We start from the raw sequence: 22,225 nt of genomic DNA, 5'->3' as shown, positions 1-22,225 counted from the left end.
AGCCAACAGATGAACATTAAGCTGCCATGCTGAGGAATTTATTTGCGTCTTTTACTTGGTTGAAGGCGGAGCTGCTGGACAGCTGCTTCGGCAGCGGCGATGGCTGCCCCAGCGTCTTCAAGGTGAGTTTGAGTGACGCTGGTTTTGCTTTGGCTGCGAGATGGACCGTGAGAGCGGAGATGTCCTTCAGAGGAAGATTTGGAGCTCCCTGGGCTGCTGTGGGATTTCTCAATGGTGGGCACCTGCATGTCTACCAGGAAAACGAAGAAGCACAACTCTTGCATTTATTAAAAACAAACAATTTGATTTTCCTTCTCTCGACTGGTCTTTCTAGCTGAATTCCTGAACAAGGAGTACAGATTAAGCTGTGCCATTCCATTTAAAGTGTCAGGATATATCATGATTAGGAAACTCTTACGAAGCATCATTGTCTACTTCCTCACTGTTACCTAGCCCAGGGAATAATTTATTTAGTATTGGGTTTCTATCACCTCTGAATTAGGCCTCCTGTGTTGGTTCACGCTGGTGGAATGATGGGGTAGTGTTTTCCACTTTCTAATTCTCTAGTACGTAGGGATCAACTAGCACAACCTACAGCAGTACCAAATGCTCAGAGAATGTAAGCCATTTTATTCTGAATTATGCCCTGGTCAAAATCACAGCCTAAATTACAAAAGACTTTATACTTACCTCCAATTTAGGTATAGATCTTATATAACCACCAATCCCTAGCAGAACACTACACAGAGAAATAGAGGAGAGATGGGACAGAGTCCTATCACTCTGAGGGTCTTACCTGGATTCTATTTGGAATGCTTTTGCTTTGATATGACATATAATGTGTTTTAAGAGACCAACTGTCTACTGACCACTTAGTATAAAAAAAAAAAACATTAGCGATGAATTTCTTGGAGCAGGAGACACAGAGATCAATTCTGCTTTTTAAAGCACTAGTATATTTCTACTGTATCAGCTCTGCTGATTTCTAATACAATTGAGATATGCTACAGCCCGTTATCATTGACTGGAAATGCATATGCATTATTACAGCATAATTTTTGTTCTATGAAATATTAACATAGCATTTGCAGACATAAAACACCATAGAATTTTTAAGGAACATGAAAAATAGAAAGCTAAATATATATTGAATTTGGCCAAGGCTACCAGAAAAATGAAAAGGGCACAGAATCTATAGTATGTGTGCAAAGAACATAGTCTGTAAGCTGCTGTTTTAAGAACACAGTTACTCAGTAAGCTGGCTGGCAGAGATAGAGACAAATTAAGCCTTATCCCCAATTAATTAATCACAGAGATAAATGCATTTTTAATAAAAATATATACAAATTTCGTAGCAGTACCTTTATTTTTCTATTAGAACTTACACATATCAAAGGTTTTCCCATCATCTGGGAAAATATTTCATATCAGGTGCACCAAGTCATTCCTACCCTTGGAGGGATCCGGGAAGATTCCATGACTTCTGCTCTTGATGACAGATGGTTTTGGAGATTGCTGGCTACTCTGTCCAGAATGAGATTTCCCATGATCAATGTTTTCACTCTGTTCTTTAAGAGGATACCACCGGGGAGTGTTGTCAAGCTGAGAAACACTGGATAACTCGATCAACACCTACAAATAAATAAAAGTATAATATATGGCCTGTATCTGATCTATTAATGATTGCACACAGCAGAAGAGACTAGAGTTGTATTACCAGAAGTTGCAATCAAATGCAAAAGCCAGGGGTATAAGGCTGTGTGCTGACAGGTTCAGGGCTCCTGGGTATGCTTTGACCTCACCTCATATAAGCCACCTGTGACCCCAAACCCATATTGGTAGTATATTGATGTATCTGAACTAATATGTCTTCACAACAGGACCTCAGGAAGGTTTGTGAGCTCAGTCCTTGGACTATGACAGCTCCATACCAAGATGGCCAGATAGTTTAAAGTGTAGCTTGTGAGCACTAGATTGACAGCTAGACTAAAAAGACATGCAGTCATTCTGCCTCTGTATAGACATATTCTAATAGAAGAATCAATCAATCTCTTATCAGTGTTAGTAAAGGAGCAAATAGTTCTATATTTGTTTTTAATAAGGTCTTCAAAAATATGAAACTCAAAACTCTTGAGTCTTGAAAAAATCCACATATGCAGAATTAGTATCAAAAAATAAAAATAGGGTTATCTTTGCACTTCACTAAAAATTATAGAATTCAAATGACCATTTAGGCCTCAAAACTTCACTGGGCAAAAAGAAGAAGGAGTTGTAATGGCAATATTGAAATGAAACATGCAACCTGTCTAAAAAAACCCAACCTTTGTAGCTGAAATTTGCTCTAGGCAACCTGCATTGCTAGTAGGAGTTTTGTGAAATTTAAAAAAAAAAAAAAAATAAAGTGTACAATCACATCACTTTATTATATGGGGAAATCTCTTCACAACTGATTGTTTCTAGGTCAAAACCTTTTTTTTTCCCCCTTTTTTCTTTCGGTTTCATAGGTTGTCTATGACCTGGCTTGGTCTTTCTGGTTTGATCTATAATTAATCTGAACAGATTAACTATTCAGCATGTTCCCTTTTGTGGTGTTTTCTCATAGCTTTGGGAATGACTCAGAAGACAGCGTGGTTGACAATTGCTCCCAATAGGCAGTGTAGACTGGGGGCTCTGCTTTGTAAGAGAAGAGGTTTCACATTCCATGGATGTGGGCCACAATGTGCCACTTGTCTTCTGGGGCATGCAAGTCCCATGGTCCTGGTCCTACTCAAGCAAGTCTTTAGGGTACAACTTGGATATCCCATATCTGATGTTATGGTGCAGGATTCCTCTGGACATCCTGGTGCTGAAATACACTGGATAGTGTTTTCTGTACCTTTTTTCCCTGAGGAACTTCTTTCATAATTAATAAATAAAATAGGTCTAGAGGTTGAAAAAATTTGAAGGAAAAGGTTTAAATCTTCCTGTAGAATCAGTTGTTGGAGCATCCCTTTTCTAAATGTCATAAGTAACAATGATGTAAATATTCAGTAAAGCCCTGCATTTAGACAAACTTGCTGAACTCAACAAGAATATGGACATAGCATGCAGGAAATAAGTAATCATGAAGCAGCTTCCTCCACATTTATTTTAGTAATTGTTCAAATAGTGACAGTGATTGCTCAGTTTCGTAGTTGCACAAAGGGGAACTGGAGCTGAACTGACTTTTTTTTTTTCAAAATTCAAATGCAGAATGAGCACAGATACTCTGAGTAACTCTGTACGAGCAATCAATTTTCCTGTGCTTCTATTTCTAATTATAATCCTTATTTGTAATAACATTTTTAATTATTTTTTTTACATCATAGTTATTGCTGGTAATTTTGTTCTATATGTGCATATGTTTGTTTATTTGCTTTTTAAAGAGAGAACATGCTTCTTCCTGTGATCACTCATTTATTATTAATTACAAGATTTTGCCTTCAGTCATACTTTGGTAATGATACTACTATTTCAGAATGTTAAAAATGAGGCTGTGAGCAGCAAGAATAGATTATTTACTCTTGTAGATACTTATGCACGTGTTAAAATATGACTTGATGGCAGAATTTAATCCTTTAACCATTTTCAAAGACTAATACCTCCTCAGCCTTCCCATGTTACGCTAAAATCGAGGCAGACAGCTTTCAGTCATGACAAGAACTCCCCACTGAGCCACTGTGAAGATCGTTACTGTCTCAGGCTCAAAAAAAGTCTTAATTTTCAGGGAATTAACTTTGTATTAGATCCTAAATTAACTTGCTCCCAATCAAATGAGGTAAAGGGAATATGTCTTTCATGTGTCATAAAAGACATCATGACGGTTTGTAACGAAGTCAGCACTAAAACTGTGGTGTAAGAAAAGGTTTTACTTAACATATGTACCGTACCTTGGAAGAGAACAGTCTCCAAATAACAGCCTACAGTTATTACTAGCAGTGAGGAAGAGATAAGATACTCACTTCACCGAGGAAGTCATTTGAGGAGAATCTATCATAATCCCAGACAGTCACTTCCAGTGTTTTCTTTTTCAGCTGCAATTTAAGTCAAAGTATAATTAACCTCATTGCCATCATAAACTTCAGATCAAGGTTTTGCAATGGTTTCTATACATAATTTCCTCCTTGTGTCCTTTTTCATAGTGACAGTTAGGCAGTTTTTGTCCTCTCATCAACCTTGTTCTAAGAAAAATAATTTGGGGCTATTATTTGTTATCAAGACAGACGGGCTTGTGCTTGGCCCTATTTCTGGAATTTCCACAAGCTGTTTTAGTCAGAATGTGTGTCCACTACAAGAGTCAAACTGATTTTTAAAGCCCCATTTTTGTATTTCTGCAGCTTTTCTCATCATCCGATCTGAGTTATCTAAACTCAGGCATTTGCCTGAAGTGCTTTTGAGAGTGAATATCAAATGTATTATTTAAAATACCCCATTTACATAATCTCATCTGTGAAGACAAGGTTTTAGTGCTTACAGAATTCAGTGTAGTCAATGAGAGTCTGCAAGTAATCCATGCATGCAGGACAAGTTGTACTGTTAGGTATTAATGACAGCTATCAAAACCCTTTACCTGTAGACCTTGTTAGGCATGAGAGCTGTGTTAAGCACTCTTCTACAGGCTACAGTAAGAAACAAGTAAGTCTTTTTATGTGACAAGAGAGCAAAAGACAGAGAAACTGTTGACCAAAGCAGTTGACCTTATTGGAAAGACCAATCTGAGTGTTTTTCCAGGGGTCTTTAGGGACGTAAAAGGAGAGGATTGATTACTGATGTTGAATGTTTGGGCAAAAGGCTGAAGAGGCAGTAATAAATTTCTAGGGCTTGAAAGAGAGAAATCAAAATCCTGAGGGTATGGAGTATCTGCAAAGTCAGGCAGAGAAGTTATAAGTGAAGAAGCCAAGCATTACTAAGGAAAACAGGACTCATACTTGAATAAAAGAGGTCAGAAGAAGAAATCTTATGTGATAGTTGGGGTCATCATCCTAACAGAAACAACAGAAAAAAACACTTATTTGACTATTAATTGGCTGCTGGGCACAAAGGGGCAACAAAGGATCAAGTCACTGCTCAAAGTTATAAGCTATACCAAATACTGTACTTACTACATTTACTTGCAAGAAAAGCACTGTGTGCTATTTACAGAATCACAGAATATTCTGAGTTGGAATGGACCTACAAGGATCATCGAGCCCAACTCATAAGTGAATGGCCTGTATGGGCATCAAACCCACAACCTTATTGTTATTAGCACCACGTTCTATTCATTTTTCTCCACTGCACCTTGGTTTAACGCAACAGATTAAAACAGTTCCTAATAAATTGAAATTGTCTTTAAATGATAGTTTCATATCATTATTAGGTATTCAGAATATCTTCTGCTCCCAGCTAACTTTAGAAAAATGATCAACTATGCAAAGACAATGTCTTAGAAAGACAAATTTAAATCAGCATATCTTGGAAAACCCAAACAAAAGGGAATTGTACTACTTTTAGCATCAACAATGTACTCTTTAAGCAGTCAGCAACATGACTTGAAAGCTAAGATTTCAAAAAAAATATTTGAGAGCAATTCTGTAATCTTTCTCTGTTCTATTCTTACATAATTAGGCAATATTCTTCTTAAGAATTCTTTTAAAAAATATCCTGCAAAAACAAAAGAAAAAGTTGAGAAAAAGACTATTTTTTGAACATTACTTGCTGAATATTTGTAAAGCTTATTTCCTTGACTCAATAAAACTTTTTTCTTTGCTGTTCAAAGACAGTCTTGAAACTGCAACATGAAAAATAGCCTGAAAAAATGAGCTGAGCAGCCAGTGGTCCACGATGCTTTTGGCTTCCTGTACGATATAATTTTCTGTTAGGTGCTATCTTAAGTGTATGTATTTTTACCCTTTAAAAAAGGGATAACAGAAATACTTTTCAGAAATGTATCGTCTAAATTGTTGCTATTTTGAGGGGACATATTTTGTCTTTTTCATGACTGTGCAAAGACAGAGAGAAGAATGTATAGGTCCAGGAAAGGGAAAAAAAAAACAAACAAACAACCAAAAAACCAAAACTTTAAGGTTTGAAGAATTTTTGTTAGAAAGGGGAAAATAGAGAAGATTTTTGAGTAACTGCAACCCTACTTTGCTAGCTTCTTTGCATTAGTGTGATAATAAAACTGTGATGAAAACTTTCAGTTCTCTATATTTCTTTGAGAAATCTATTTTAAGTCTCTTAGTTTAATAAAGCCTTTATAAAATATTATGACAATGAAAAACCATGGAAAGAGCTTTATTAGGTAGAGTGCAAGAAATGAGTTTCAAAGAGGAGTAGAATTTTTTTTCTGAAGATGTATTTATGTACCACCATTGAAGGCAAAGAACACTCAATGGCTGCTGATTTTAAAAGTAGCTTTTATAGCATCACAACAAAGTAGGGTTCTGCATTACATCATGCAGTTTTAGGTTGTGAAGGCAGAAGTTCAGACTGTCATCAGGAATATAACAGACAGCAATACTAAAATGGGTTTCAGAAACCCTCTATCCATCTGACTGTGGCTTTCTGCAAGTGGGCAATGTAGCAACAGGAAAATCAGAAAGTGTCCCAAAAAGAAGGAAAGCTGTTTACACACATTGTGAACCTCTCTGAGTTCTAAGAATATCATAAAAAAAGTGTTACCAAATGGTAACTAATTTCAAGCTTTGTCTTGTGGAAAAAAATAATAAGTAAACAAAAATTAAACTCCTACCTTATTGCATGTGAACTTCAGGCTTTTGTGAGCAACCATAATTTAAAGAAAATAAAGGAATATGCAGAACCAGTCAATGTGAAAAGTATTGTCTCTCATGGAAGACATAACCAACACCACTGGTACAGAAGTGTTTGGTTTTAAATGTCTGGAGGTCACTGGGTGTTGTTATAGCTAATGTGTGCCTGTGTAGCTAAATATGCATTACTTAAAATATTTAACACATATTCCTTGAAGATTTCATACAAGGACTCACTATTTGAAATATTTAATACATATCCCTTGAAAATGTCATGCAAGGATTGCATGAGGTAAGAAATAATTTTAATTTAGCTTGTTTTTCTTCTATACTGAAAGTAAATTACTATAATTACTATGAACTATTGCAATCTCAGAATATTTGATGAGAAGAAATGAATGTGTTGCATTAGATCATCCATTATATTTATTTTTGTTTACATTCATATTTAAGATTGTATTGTTCTCTACTCTATATTGTTGTACTTCAGTGTGTGGAAGGATAAAAAGATTTTTGATAGGTCACTTAGAAACTTACTTTCTCTTGTCCAAGATATTAATAGAATTTAAGTACCAGCACCTTACTGATTCATAAGAAAGATTTTCTTACTTTCAGAAATAAGACATAGGTTCCTACATTACTCAAGGATTTTGAAAAAAAATTACTCTTTCTAGTATATTACCTTAATTAAGAACATAAACTGCAGCAAAAACTATTTGCTGTATTGAATTATATCATTTAAGAAAACACTTTTATTTGCTTTCTGACAAGTTATACCAATGGTTTGAGCAGCAATGGAACTTACATCTTCTATCATCTTCTCCTTAAATTCTTCTAATGCTTTCTTTCATGCTCTGAGTAGGCATTTAACTTGAGCAATTATTATACAAGTTTTGTAACATGTGTACTTGGTCTTCCTCTCAAATTGTAATTATCTTTACTTTATTACTTAACAAAAACCTTAAATTACTAAATATTCACAGTTTAATTTATTTTTTCTCCAATCGTCAAAGTAGAATTTGCTACGTGATAAAACTAATCATTTTGACCTTGAAAAACTGTTTCATTTCAAAGAGTGATCTATTTCCCATAATTATTTTCAGTTTAATTTCAGCTAGATTATGAAAGAGAAAAGGAAAATGAAAAATTGTACAACCAGCTAAAGTCTAGACAGTGACGTTAAAAGGACTATATTAGGAAATATTTAATAATGCTTACTTGCTGTCAGCAAGCAACTCATGGAGTGAAAAGAAATGCTTCTTTGAAGAAATACTATTTATAAAGATTCATGAAATTATGTTGTAATATGACTGCTAACTCCATGTAGCTTAGTGTATGTTGCAATTTTGCTTGTTTGGTGAACAGAATGCTCATTCTCAGTTGAACACAATTATTGTTCTGTACTTCTGTTTATATTCCCAAATATTTTGAAATCTCCATTTGTGAGCTTTATGAGTACAAATGATGCTCTATTGCATTGTGATAGTTATTCAGTCTGTAGAGGGTACTTATCATCAGCATGGAGTTATTTGGTGATTTAGAAATGTGCTTTATTGTATATTTTCTAAGCCAGGGCATGGAATTTTATAGGAGAAGAATCACTCACACCACCATCTTAGCAGTAGATACAAGCCATGGAAAGGTCTGGAAGGAAACACTATTCTCTGTATACACTTCTGTGTGTCAAAAAGCCAAAATACAGAACATATGTGAAGCTCAGAGTAAGTTTGCACACAACCATAAGCTCTGAATATCAGTCTCAGAGGAAAGGAAAAGGAGGAGATTTGCTATTAGAAGCAGAAGTTCAGAATTCAACATGTACAGAAAGGCACACGTCATCAAGTAATGGTCAAAAACCGGGCATCAAAGATATAAGTAGATTTTTTTGTTGTAAAAAACACTGTCCAAGAAATCCTGGATTAATATCACTATCCAGTTTCAAAGCATGACATAGCCACTGAATGTACAACACCCAAGTACCCTTAATGACAGCTCTGTGAAATGCCACAGCAGAACCTCAAAACAAATTAAGAAAACCAAAGAACCTTTCTTAAATGGAAAGCTCAGTTTGGAAATATTGTTAAGACTTACTGAATCCTTTCACCAAACCCAGAAGACCCAGGATTTATATTGCAACTCAGCAAACATCACAGTTGTTTTTTTTCTGATGCTTTCACTGTCAACGAGCTACCATTTATAAAAGCCTGCATGAAGCAGTGAGAAATCCCATCAAACCATAACCACGACCTACAGCAGGACACCTCTGAAGTAAATCTGAGCTACTGCCAGATTAAGTTCACATGGGTAGATTGCACGAGCAACCATGCATGTCCCTCTGTGGGCAGAGTTTGCTCCATGCAAAAAATGGATATCTTAATCTACATTCCTCTCAACAAACAAGAAGAAAGAATAACAAATTTTTAAGTTCAGAAGATAATATTGAGTTCTTGGGATCACGATGGAGAAGTATATTAAAAGCAGAAATCTGTTCGCTGAAGAGTCTGGTTATTCTGGGCTTTTTTAAAAAAGTGCTGAAAGATTAAATGGCCTTGAAAAGAGAAGCTGGAGGTATCGAGAACAAAATGGCAAGAAAGGCAAAAATATTCAGGACTTCCTAGAGATCCAGTATTCTATAAAATATATTTCATAATTTCAACAAATGAACTGATCATGATTTTGCTCATATATCTTTTTCAAATGGTCAAAAGTCCTTTTACAAGGGGGGATGGAGAAAAAGAGGTCTCAATTGCTTTATTCTGCCTCAGTTAACCCTGTAGGTCATTTGGAATTAGGATGCTGTGAAGAAACAGATAAGACTCCACAGTCATCTTTCCCAGATGTGAGTTAAATCTTTCTATAGCAAGGAAATTAAAAATATTCTAAATTTACTTCAGGTGATTCATATTTCAAGACATTAATGTAAATTGCCAATAAATCAAAAAATGTGTATTTACATTTTATAAATATTTTTTAATAAAAGAATTGTGGAACCTGTGCTTTGTGTGAGCTTGCATGGCTTTTGGAACAAAGAGTGACAGTGATTTCTGCATCTACTTCAGAAACTTATGTCTTAATTTATTCCCTCATTAATTTATTACATTATCATTTTTTAAATTGTCACATCTATGCTTATGACATGATTATGAGTGTAATCCCCACCAATTACCATTTTTATGTGTAGAAGGGCAAGAAAAGAGTACTGATATAGTAAGCTCTATCAGAGGCAAGGAATGAGTTCCAAATTTCTCCTAAATCCAGTAAGATTTTACGGGGGTTCACAGAACTGCCAGTAGCACTACTCCCCTCCCAGTGAGCACTGCAGACCATACCAATAATAAAGCAGCAAATGACACCGAACAGCACCACCAGTCACACACCTGCTCGGTGGAGATATTTTTATAAATGACCGTCTGATTCCACTCAGGATTCAGGCTTTTCTGAACGTACTTAGTTCTCCGCTTGTACTCAGCACTGAATTTGAACAAAAGGAGAAAACATTACATTAGCGATCATTTGTTTCTTTCAGCTCTAATGCAACAAACCCACCCACAAACCAAAAACTAGAAAAAGAAAAGAACTGCATCTTCCATTTCTGCATCAATTCAGGGTTGCAAGAGGACAACGACAGCCTTTGGGATTTTTTTCTTTGGTACACTTTTCTGACATTGTCCTTTAAAACATCTTCTTCTGAGTCTTCAGCAGGCTCTCTCTGCCTAAAACCATTTCAAGATAAAGCATCAGCGAGCACATACGCTTTGTCCTCTCATTGTAAGTGTTGGGCTCTGATTCTAAATTGAGGTGATAATGCATTGATTTCTTTTCCAAGACCATTCTCCTATTAGCACTTTAAAGTAGCACGGGTTCATTATATTTATAGGGTGCAATCTCTAATTATAGGAATCCCATCTCACAAAAACATTTAATGAATGTCATAAGGTAACTAATATCCTGTTAATGATAGAAACACTAATTTCTTATTGATCCTGTTGTCTGCCTATTCCTCTAACTATACTGGAAAGAAACATAAAAGTGCATCGAGATCCTGATTTTTTTTGTCAATAGCCAAGAACAAAAGGTTGCATAGTCTGTTTTTAAAAAAGAATCAGTAATGCTTTTGATTGTACTTTCCATTTCCTGAGTATGGAGAAAGCAGTACACTATGGATTCATCTAAATCTGTGAGCTTTGATGTCAGAATTGCTTTCATTCCAATTTTAATTTAATATACATTTTAATGGACATATCAAAAAAGCTTTGTAGAAGAACATGAGAAGCTTTTCATGCTTTGAAAACCCCCCAAGATAGAAAGTAAACTCTTTCTGTCCATCTACAAGTATATACCTGCTATATCTTTTATTAAATGTTCCCAGAACTGTTCTCCAGCAGTGAGACAAAATTACTTGTATATGCCATTTTAAACTCTTTTATGGTTCTCCTACACTATCTTTTGATAGTGTACTGTTCCTCTAATTCTCACCTCTGATTTAACTCTTTTGGTTCACACTGTGGCATGGTCTCAGAACTAATGAACTAATTTCTTTCATATGAGATTAACTGAGAAGATGCACTCCAGGGACTCATACAATCAGTCAGTCACTAATGGTGTGCCGTGCATGGTACCAGATTGGAGCTGGTCTGATTTAAGGTTGTGTGAAGCATGCATGTGTTTTACTGGCACATATATGTCAGTGCTGGTATCTCAGCATCAGCAGTTTTACTCTATAAACTCAATTCAACTGTGCACTGATTCCATCTGATTATTCTGATGTGTCTGGTGGCCTTTTTCTCCATAAGGGTGTGGCCATATCCAACATACTTACTAACCTGATATCTCTTAATGAAAGGGATGTGCAGCTATTTTTCCTCTTACTTTTTGCTCTGGTCATTCTAAGCACTTTATTTGCTTGTAAATCTTGCTATCCACTGACTTCCAGTTTATTGAAAAATGTGAAGGCTATTGGGACCTGTGAAAAAAACTATATGTTCACCTCTGCTTATAGGAAGAAAGTAGAAGCTCTCTAGAGTTCAATGAGTTCTGTCAGACACAGCATAGAATGGTAAGCATGAATTAAAATCTAGGGGGACCAAGAGCATATAGAAAGGAAACTCACACAGAGTTTTCGTGCATATCTTGGAAAGAAAGCTGAAATACAAAATCTGAATCCTTTTCAAAACTAGATTTTGATGGCAAACACTATTCAGTAATGCAGTTAAATTTTTTAAAGCACCTCAATATTCTTCTTTTCCCACTCTTCAATATGACAAACCTGTCCCCTGCGTAAAGTATCCTGTCTAAATGTCCGATGATCTACTGGTTTTAAGGAACTGATATACTGTCATTTTTTGAAGAAAGTAGGAAAGGACCTTCTGCTCACTCAGCCGAGAAAATGACACCAATATATTCCCTTTCCTTTCTTGGATCTCCTTTTGCAATAGTAGAACTTCATCTCAAAGTTCCTGATTCTTTTCAGAAATATGTGAGAAGGTGATTCATGCAGTGTTGAGTTTCATAGTTGAAAGCGACAAAAGGTAAATGTGTTTTTCACACAGTAATTCTGAAGTATTTCCAGTGAAGGCCATGGAGTATTTGGATCTGAACTATAAGGGTGGTGTGAGCCCACATCCACATAACCTATGGCTTGTATCTGTCGAAGAGGGAAGCAGGAGACCTTGGCTACTGCTAGGGAGGTGCAGAACCAGGCTAAGCTGGATGACAGATGAAGGTTTTTAGACCTCTGAAGGGAAGGATCTGGCAAATACATTAAGTTCATAGCACTGATGTGCCTTCTCCCCAACAATTGTGATTAACAGATGGAGATGCTTTAATAAAACGCACTCATTAAACGAGTCCATACCTAGTATAAAATAATTTACACTTGAAATTCACAGAGTACGCTGTATGAAAAGATAGAAACTGCATATCTCTTTTCTTTATATTTTCTCTCTGATTCCTTAATTAGAAGTTATTAATACATAATACAACTGAAAGTACAATGAAAAAAGTATAATAGAATAACTGTATAAAAAATCTAATAGAATACACATATAAAATGTGTAGTTTTAACACATTCATTAAATAATTTTAGTAACAAAGAAACAGACAGATGATAGAGATCTGTTTATTATGTGCAGGTAAATAAATATTCCATTTTATTACCAAATAGTGCCTGTTTCTCTTTTGGCAGTAACACCATTAAAAATCTTGATACAAGTTCACAGTTAATTATTTTGCAACTTTCAGTGAGTGAGAATGAAGTTTTAGATATTTCTGAACTAAATTCTTATAGATTTCAGAAGAAATTTTTCTTGTCTTTAGAGTTTGGCCCTAGAATATCACTGCATCAAGGAGCATTAACTACTTGTTTCCAGTTCCTCCTGACCTGGAAATGACCTCATTAGAAAATGAAAAGCAAAACCATACCCCAGTTGCATGCCATCAGAACTCAAGAGAAATCTATATGTCAATGTACAGGCTTATAGTATCATTCAAGCATACAAAAAATAAAATAAATTCAGAAGATAGTAAACTCTACCTTGCATTTTGGACAACCATGACTTGTCTGCACATCCAGGATTTACAGAGTTAGGAACACAGAGGAAGCAGTGAGAGAAAATGAGAACAGAGATGAAAGAAAACGTGAATAATGGTAGTTTCTAGTATCAGAATCAAAGGAAATAGAGGCATTAGGAAGAATAAGAAGTCTAGCATGGACTGAACTACAGATAAAAGTTACTCAGTAGCAATTCAAGTTTGGCACTCTTAAGAAGCCCTTCCTTTTCATTATTCCCCAAAGGTCCAAGTTACATGCAAACTGTACTAGTGCCATGTTTTAAAATAATGAACCCAAACAAAACTAAAATCCAAACTCTTCATAACTTGGCAGCAAGTTTAAACTTAAACTTGGATCTGGCTTAGACTCTCTATAGAGTGAACAGATCTTTAGTTCAAAGTCTTATTTCTGCATCAGTGAATGTACCTGTAAAATTCTCAGCAAGATTGATCTGACAAGCATTTTACAACACCCTTATGTGCATTAAAAAACCTCTCAAGCTTTAGTACCTGTTTCGATTATATTCAGTAATAGTTTTGGGCCCAGTGCCACTGAACAATATTGAATGCTGTATAGTTAGAATTAATAAGCTACAAAAGAAAATGCATGGCCTTATTTGTACCACTGATGCATTTAATGGTGTTTGCCTGTATGCCAAATGCTGAACTGTGACCCTAGCATCCACTTTACGTTACTTTGAATAGAAGAGAAATACAGATTTTTATTTGCATGGTCCCAGTCTGAGAGTCTTTTAGGATGAGTCTGATTGCACAAGCAGGGACGTTTACAGGAATTTGTCTTTACAATCTATAGTCTGATTCAACAGCTTAATTTTAGATACATCTATTATGTCACTGAAGTCAGTGAAGTCATGATTCTTATGCATTCTGCATATACCTATGACATTCTGCAATATCAGGGTGAAAAAATAGTTATAATATTGCTAGTACAGAAACATATCTTTTAAAGGAAACACTAATGAGCTATTTGTAATTACAGAGTCTAAAAAAAGCAATGGTCTGTGAAAAAGTGATTAGTGATTTGTACAGTCATTAGATACAAAATTACTGGTATTTCTAAAACCATCATCTTAGATCTTAAAAAAAAATGCCATATAATTCATATGGAGAGAATGTTTTCTGATCAGTATTTCTCACCTTTAGTATTATACTACAACATTAAATTTATCTCAAATACTTTAATTCTGCATGTTTGCAAATCTATCCTAAATTCAGATTGTCTTGAGCTGAGGCAACCATTCCATGCTAAGCTTAACATGTGGCTTTATCAAAAGTTTACAAAAAGTAAAAAAAAAAAAAGTTTACAAAAAGTTTACAAAAAGTACTACATATATTTAGTACATTTCCATAGAGTCTGTTGTTTATATTTTTGCATATATTATAATTTTTAAAAGGAAACATGGAAGAAAAAAAGTAAATCTACAAAAATGATAATAAAGTTCCTAACATCATTAGCAAAGTATTCCCAGTTCTCCTGAGAATAGGATCTGGTTCTGTATTAAAATTTCACCATTTCTGTTGGTGTTGCACCTGGATTTTCTACAGCAATAACTTTCAGTTCTGTTTATTAAGGACAAGTAGTAAACTCTAAATTAAACGAAGGTTCAGGTTAAAATATCTCCTACACTTACCCTCTCCCTGGAAGAAGATAAACTTTAACGAAGGGGTCTGAATAGCCATTGTTGTCTCTTGGAGCAAGGTTTCTCGCCTGAAGGATGTGGATGATAAGGTTGCCAAGGTGCTTGTCATAGTTGATTTGAAGCTAGTGAATGCATTAAAACACAGTAGGATTATTTGTTACTTTTAATTCCTAAATGATTCAATATCTCTCCTAAACCCTTCGAGTAAAATGGGTTTTAGACTTCTATGTGGAAATTAACACATTTTAGAAGTTTCTGTCTCTCTCTCTCTCTTGACTGGAATGAAATGCTAGATGATCATGTTGGACCTTGAAAAACAAAAGAGAAACACTCACATTGATCTATTCCAATCAGGAAAAAACAAAGGAAATTTGAACCCTTGATATTATTCTGAGCAATAGCCAGCTTATTGAGTGATAATTACACACATCCTGCCTACTTGGACCCCAAGCCTGACCAGGATGCTATAATACTGCATGGAAAGACTCTCAGTGCTACTATAGAAGAGAGGGGTTAATTAAAGGGGAAATAAAGCCCCAGAAATCTATAAGAAGTAGGGCATCAGTTATTCTGCTGTTCTGTGTTTCACTGTTTAAAAAAGCTAAAGTCAATTTACATAAGGGATAATCATAAACTTGGCATATCATGGAAATAAATATACTGTGCTATAAGAAACACTCAATAGTTCTTGCTTCAGTGTAAACAGATTGGGAATTTCTGAAGAAAACCACAATAAGTGGCCAAAGATTAAGGATTAGAATGAATTTCACTGTGCTTTTAGCCCCTTTGGGAACAGCAGCATTTTCCATTCTTCTGGTTGTAATTCACAAGCCAACATTAAAGACAGATGCAAAAATGCAGCACTGACTTACATTAGCGACATTTTAAGGATTGGAGTTGAATAGAAATCAATTGATGGAGGTTGTTTTCTGCAAACTTATTGCACAGAAAATGCAGCCAGTAGCAATAACAATGTACACAGCAAAAATACATATTTACCTGAATTTCTCCAGTGATCGGATGGGAAGCAGACTTTGTAGTTTCTGTGGGCTGCCAGATTAAAAATACATAAATAAATACATAGACATACACTTATAAATATACACACATACATATTGGAAATAATAGATTTTCAAAGTTAACTTTTTTAAGAGGTATGGTTTATACTTCTGCATTGCCACAAATTTTTAAAAACTGTTTGTCTCCAGCTGTTATGCTCAAAACTAATAGTTATGGTATTTTAACAGCACTTAAAGTCTGGTCCAGCCATTTTGTTCAGCCTTTGTGCAGGTACAGAATCAATCAAACAATTGAATAACAAAATCTTTATAGTCTGAGCAGATTCATCACACACGGAGGCATGGGGAGAAAAAGACATACAGCATTGACTCTGCCTAACAAAAGTGAATGTTGACAAGAGAAAAAAATACCATGTCAAGTAAAACACAGCCATATTTCTGGCAATATGAGAAAATCAGAGAGAGGAAAAAGTTACACTTGCTTAAAACTGAGTTTAGGTGAAAGTGGGTTAAAGGAGTGGAAAGAATGGTACTGAAACTAAGTGATAGGTATAAGTGGGTTTCACAATTGCAAGCCATTTTTTTCTTTATTCTGTGTTTTCTGATAATCAGTTCAGCTACACCACTTCATCTTCGAATTCCTCCACACACTTTCTGTATCATGAAATTTAAATTTTCTGTCCTCCCCTTCCTCTCTGTTCTTTATCACTGAACTTTTCTGAGAATTTCACAAAAAGCAATAAAATTTTTAATGTTTCCCCCCCTCCCCTTTTCCTCCCTCCTGTTTGTTAGCAGTTGGAAAAAAATATGACCACTTGTTTAGAATCCTGGACTCACAAGAATATGCTGTTCTGTTAAATGCTGGTGCCCTTGAGCCACCCTGGACCTACCTCTAATCTGCAAGCCATCAGTCAAGCAAGAAAGTTCTGGTTCAGTAGCAGGATTTGAATATTTTTGCATTCTCTCCACATCTGCTTCCTTGGTTGATGCAGCAGAAAACAAAGGATGCAAACAAGGACAAACTTACTGTTCTCTGAAGATTGATCTGGAAGCCATCTTTTCCTATTCCTCCAGATGTGAGCAGCTGCCTGACATTATTCCGTGCACTGAGTATTTCTATTGCTTTCTGAGAAGAGTAAAACCCACCTGCCTCTTTTGTGCTGCCCTACACTCCAAGAAAACCCTTAGAGACTTTCTCAGGATGTTGAGTATCAATTGTTTTAAATTAGGCCAATGCAGGGCCCACGTCACACAGACCAGAGCCTAAAGTTAAGGTGATGCACTACCCTTTTCAGGTTTGTGATGAAGAAACATCCCTTCAATCATTCAAATCTGCAGACCAGAACTAAGCAGAAAAATCCCAGCCAAACACTAGCACAATGAAAACATAGGAGAAAACTAGCCAACATCTGCCTGTTTTATGGTTATGTTCACTGTCCTGTGTTGCCTTATTCTTGTTTGGTTTACTGCTTTACCTTGCCTTCTAGATGCCTTTATGAGCACAAGCTTTTCCAGAAAAGAAACAAAACCAAACTTGATTTTTCAGCAAATGCACGTTTCTAAAAATAATTCTCATAGAATATTTTAAAATCAGCTGTTCTTGGTACCTTAAAAAGCTTTTAAAGAAGTTTATTCTTTCTAACAGCTAAAATAAGTCATCAATAGTTTAAAAAATGCTCTAAATCTGAAATGAAATTTTAGATTGATAGCAAACTACTCCTAAAATTTCTTTGGTCCTTAGCAGACTCTTCAAAGAGAGAATTTCTCCTCCTTTTGGCAAAGACAGAGAGCTACCTGAGCATCATGCAAACTTTCGAAGTAGGGCTTAAATGGCTTATATTTCTCATACGTTACCTCTACAAATGGATTTTATTATACTTAATAGTTCTGACCTCAGGCTGTACTAGCACTGACAATACTGACAACACAAAAAATAACATGGAACTAGCTGTGCTGTGGCTACAAAATCACTGTCGAATAGACTAAATGCTCTCATTTTTCACAAGTTGGAATATCAAGAATAATGGGTTTGTTCACTCTGCCTGTCATGTAATATGGAATGTATTAGTGCAGATAATGTAGAAGGAGTTCATAGAAAAGGGAATGGGCATGACAAATTTGTATGGGGACTTCCAAAGGTGGTTTAAGGGGAGTTTGTAAAGTGAAGTCTGTAAAAATAAATGTTTCTATATCATTGCTGAATCTCCATATTCATTTACAAGGCTCAGATTCAGTATATTAAATATTTTGTTTTCTCTCTGATGGCAGCAGATTTAAAACTGACCATGAAGAACTACCTATATATTTGAAAGAAACATGAATAATTTAGGCTGAAAGAGACCTCTCAAGGTCATCTGGTCTAACCCCCAGCTCAGAGCTGGGCCAACTTTGAAGATGGATCTGGATAGAAAGGCAGAGATGCAAATAAGTATCTTTCTTTATCAGGGCCTCAGTGAGGATTAATTTGAAAAGAAGAAAAAGTATTTCACTGCTGAATTTTCTAGGAGCTAAAGGATCTGAGGAATTAGAAAAAACAACCCATTCTTCAAGATACAAAGACAATTAATGTTTCTGTAGGGCATTTGTATGGATGTAATCTGCACCATATGCAGATCATGCATTTACACTACAAAAGAAACAGGTCTGCACAGGATATAGTGAGCTTAAAGCTTCCAAGGGTTAAATCCCTCTTGAGATGGCTAATCTAAGTTTGTTCTAATTTCTTTTGAGACTCCTTGCATGAACTCACACACCCCGTGTAAGAGATGGTGCTTTGTAATGCCATCACACCTGCTGAAGAAGATTGTCATGACCCTGAGGTGAAACTTGTTAATGCCAGGCTCTGATGTTATGCACTATCACTCTCTGCAGCAATCAGACAAAGCATTAAATGTGAGACAGTTGGCACTGCAGAATATCAAAGAGACTCCTACAACATTTCTAGAGTGTATATTCTATACAAAAAGCTTAAAAAAATACTTGCTAAAAATAAAAGCAGTTGCAAAACAAGATCTAGGCAGTTTGGCTATTTAGTCTGTCATGATACTCTGGCAGGGCTGCAGCCTGCCTAGAAATGCTGTCAGCCCAAGGCAAAGAGCAGTTCCAGAAAGGATGAGCTTTCTCTTCAAACAGAGCTCAACACCATTATAAACTTGGCCTGCAGTCAATGAACAGAAACTATACAAGTCAACAAGAGCCACGGTTGTTATGAAAGAAATGCCTCTCAACATGGTTTTCAGAAATAAGCAAAGAATGTTTTAAATATTTACCTGACTAGTTTTGGGTTTTCTATCTCCTACATGAAGGCAATGGTTCTAATATTTTTTTTTGTTTCATCTTTATAAGCCTTCAGCTGAATTTTCATAAAAGAGTACTAAATCCTCTCTGAAACAGGAAATTAAATTTATGCATCACTTTAGGTGACCTGTTACAGTGCCAAAGCTGGGAACACAGTCTCCTCATATGGACAGAGAGGGGCACCTCTCCAGGATACACTGCACAGCAAGGATTTATGGATGTCCATTCACTGTGCAGTGAATTTAGGAGCATCAAATGAAAGGGGGTTCAGAGTAGATAGTGACATGGGCCAAGAGCCCTGCCCTCTCCATGCACTGCCATGGCAGGTTTCACCCAGTCTCATGAATTGTACTTCAGAAGTGCATTATTCTCAGCGACAAAAATCACGCATATGGCAAACTAGTTCATATGTAGATGTATACAACATCCAGAGTATGCTGCAATGAATCCAACTATTCACTTAATGATTAGGCAATTCTGCCAGATCCCTGAAGTTAGGCCCAGTAAATCTTGACATATGGATGTAACTTGTGCATCATATACTTGCATTAGTTCATAAAATATCTATAGGTATTGTAGAAAGACAGAATTACTATCCAAGCCAAACTGATCAACAAATATCTTTGCAGTCTGTGCTAAGTTGCTGGATGAAAGGGGTTTTTTTATGTTTCCTCTCACATGAAAGTTATGTTGGCATATTGAAGAACTATCTGAAATGAGCAAACCACTTGCTGGGTTTGGTTTGTGCAGCACCTAACTCATCCATTGTTCAATTAAAAGGCATAGCTCCAACAGAACAAAAATAAAAACATAACTATAATGCAATAGTAATCTGACAGTCCCAAGAAGGAATAAAGATGATGATTAATAAATATCTAGAAAGCACTCTGTTTGCAATGTGAAGCTTTGCTTCTAACAATAAGAATGTGAGAAGCTGGATATTCAGGATAGCAATCAGCACTCTTGCAAATTGCTTAAGCAAATGCAATCTTCACAGAATTGATTTCCACTTCAGGTCTCAACTTTTTTGACACAAAATGCAAAAATGTGACAAATTACTTTATGATCTAGTTTTCAGTTTCAACTTGGAAAAAATGTTACTAAATTCCCACTCTTCCCTTTTCAGGTGTGCATATGCACAAGGAGAAAGAACTTCAGCTGAAAAATGGACAGGATGTGGCAAAGAAAATAAGAAATTATGCTTAGCAAGTTCACAGGAATTAGCTAGTGAAAAAAAACATTTTAATGGTAACTTTAATTTTCATTCTTTCCCTGGCTTTCAGAGACATGTTCTGATTATTCATAGCTTGCAACACTTCTAGCAGTAGTTTAGTAGAGGGAGGGAAATTATGGTCTTAGTAATATCAGCTTCTTCAGTGGAACTAGTACCTCACCATAATGTAGGATACTCTTAAATACCAAGAGCAACAAAGACAGCAAAGGACAATTATTTTGTTTAAAACCAATAATATTAAGCTAAAAAAAATTATTTTTAGAGATGGAACAATCTTTTATGACCTTGAATAAATCACATAATCTTTCCTTATGTCCAAGTTCAGTATCTTAACAGTAATATTCATCACTGTCCTGGAAATGAGTTCACCAATATGTGCTGTAATTTCTTGCTCTACTAAAGGAGGTAAACAGGCAGTTTCCTCCTGTCATCAAAATATTATTGCTGCGTATCTGGGGAGTTTCTTACCTTGCTGCTGTGGCGCTTTTTGCTCACTGAGGGAGAACCAGGCTGACCAGGGCTAGGAACAGCACTGGAGGTGGCAGAAGTGGTTCCAGAGTGCACATGAGAACCCTTTTCCACTCCTGAGGAAGCAACCAGAGGCGACTGCTGTAGAGAAACCTTCTGGAGCTCTGCAGCCAGCTGCTTGGGATCAACCCCCGGGGACTTCGCTTTATCTACTGGATTAAAGGAAGAAAGCTTTGTATTGATAATTGCCAGCACATCCAAATCTATCTTGCCAAGGTACAGGGTCAGCATAATGATCTTTACAATTTTTCATGTCATCTGCTTGCATGCTTTGAAGACACAAAAGGCAACCCATAGAAATAGACATCTCTCACACAACATTGACATTCCAATTCCAGTCTTTCTGTCAACTAGTGCTACTTACCTTGAAAGCTTCCTGAGAAAGTACTTCTAGCTGAAGAAAAACAGGCCTTGCTGATCATGTTGAATCATACTGGAGCAAATTATAGATTTAAAGACTGTACTGTACTATCTTTCAATATTTGGAATTGGTCCAGGTTCACCAAGTATCTCAACTTTCTTGTAAAAAGCTTAAATCTCTTTTTTTTTCTTTATTTTTTTTTCAAATCAGTTGGACATTCAATAAAACTGAATTCTGCTTCTGAGATAATTTATACAGAAATAAAGAGAAAAAAGCTCAAAACTTTAGCACCACAAATTAATCAAAGCAGAATGAAATGAAAACAAATGAAGAACAAAAGCCCTGATTCACCTTGCCTTATTACTCACACCTATGCAAGACATCTGAGTCTGACTGCCCTCCCTGCTGCCTGGAAATGAGTGGGAAGAATTTACCCTTTGGAGACAGCAATTTCCATCTAACACAGAAATGAAGTCAAGTAAGTTCCATATATGCCTTAAACTACATAGAGTTAAAAGGATACTAGGCACAGCTTGCTTCCCAGGTTCTCAGAAGTATAAGAGTTTTAAAGCAAGACATTAGTCTTATCCCCCCTGCTTGGCTCTAATTCATTTTCTTTCAGAGAGAATGGAGATTGTTCCTTTCCAAAGCCCAGTCTGCCAAACCTCAGAGGTAATGGCAAGACTTGACTTGGCAGGCAGAAGGAACTCTGCAGAGCTGGTCCAACTCAGAAACCACTAGAAAATTACCAGACTAGAAGGAAGTATGTCTGCAAGAGTGGAAAAAATTAATTTTATTTCTGTTCT

At 36.0% G+C, this 22,225-nt stretch overlaps 1 protein-coding gene across 9 annotated transcripts in view; it reads right to left on the bottom strand.

Annotated features, from left to right (window-relative positions):
* Positions 1-22,225, bottom strand: part of PCLO (piccolo presynaptic cytomatrix protein) — a 337,346-nt gene that overhangs the window by 64,026 nt on the left and 251,095 nt on the right. For 6 of the 9 annotated variants that reach the window (XM_032689501.1, XM_032689502.1, XM_032689505.1 and 3 more), the window contains exons 13-20: positions 20,999-21,210; positions 15,980-16,030; positions 14,972-15,102; positions 13,303-13,329; positions 10,148-10,241; positions 3,981-4,052; positions 1,452-1,632; positions 56-250 (exon numbers count right to left, since the gene is read on the bottom strand). In XM_032689501.1, the coding sequence (XP_032545392.1) occupies positions 56-250; positions 1,452-1,632; positions 3,981-4,052; positions 10,148-10,241; positions 13,303-13,329; positions 14,972-15,102; positions 15,980-16,030; positions 20,999-21,210 (963 nt within the window). Of the gene's footprint in view, positions 1-55; positions 251-1,451; positions 1,633-3,980; positions 4,053-10,147; positions 10,242-13,302; positions 13,330-14,971; positions 15,103-15,979; positions 16,031-20,998; positions 21,211-22,225 lie in introns of those variants that run through there. The other 3 variants (XM_032689503.1, XM_032689509.1, XM_032689508.1) reach the window with 3 other exon arrangements.

This window comes from Chiroxiphia lanceolata, chromosome 5, assembly GCF_009829145.1.
Source record: "Chiroxiphia lanceolata isolate bChiLan1 chromosome 5, bChiLan1.pri, whole genome shotgun sequence".
Taxonomy (NCBI): domain Eukaryota; kingdom Metazoa; phylum Chordata; class Aves; order Passeriformes; family Pipridae; genus Chiroxiphia; species Chiroxiphia lanceolata.
This window is presented reverse-complemented; position numbering and strand designations above follow the sequence as displayed.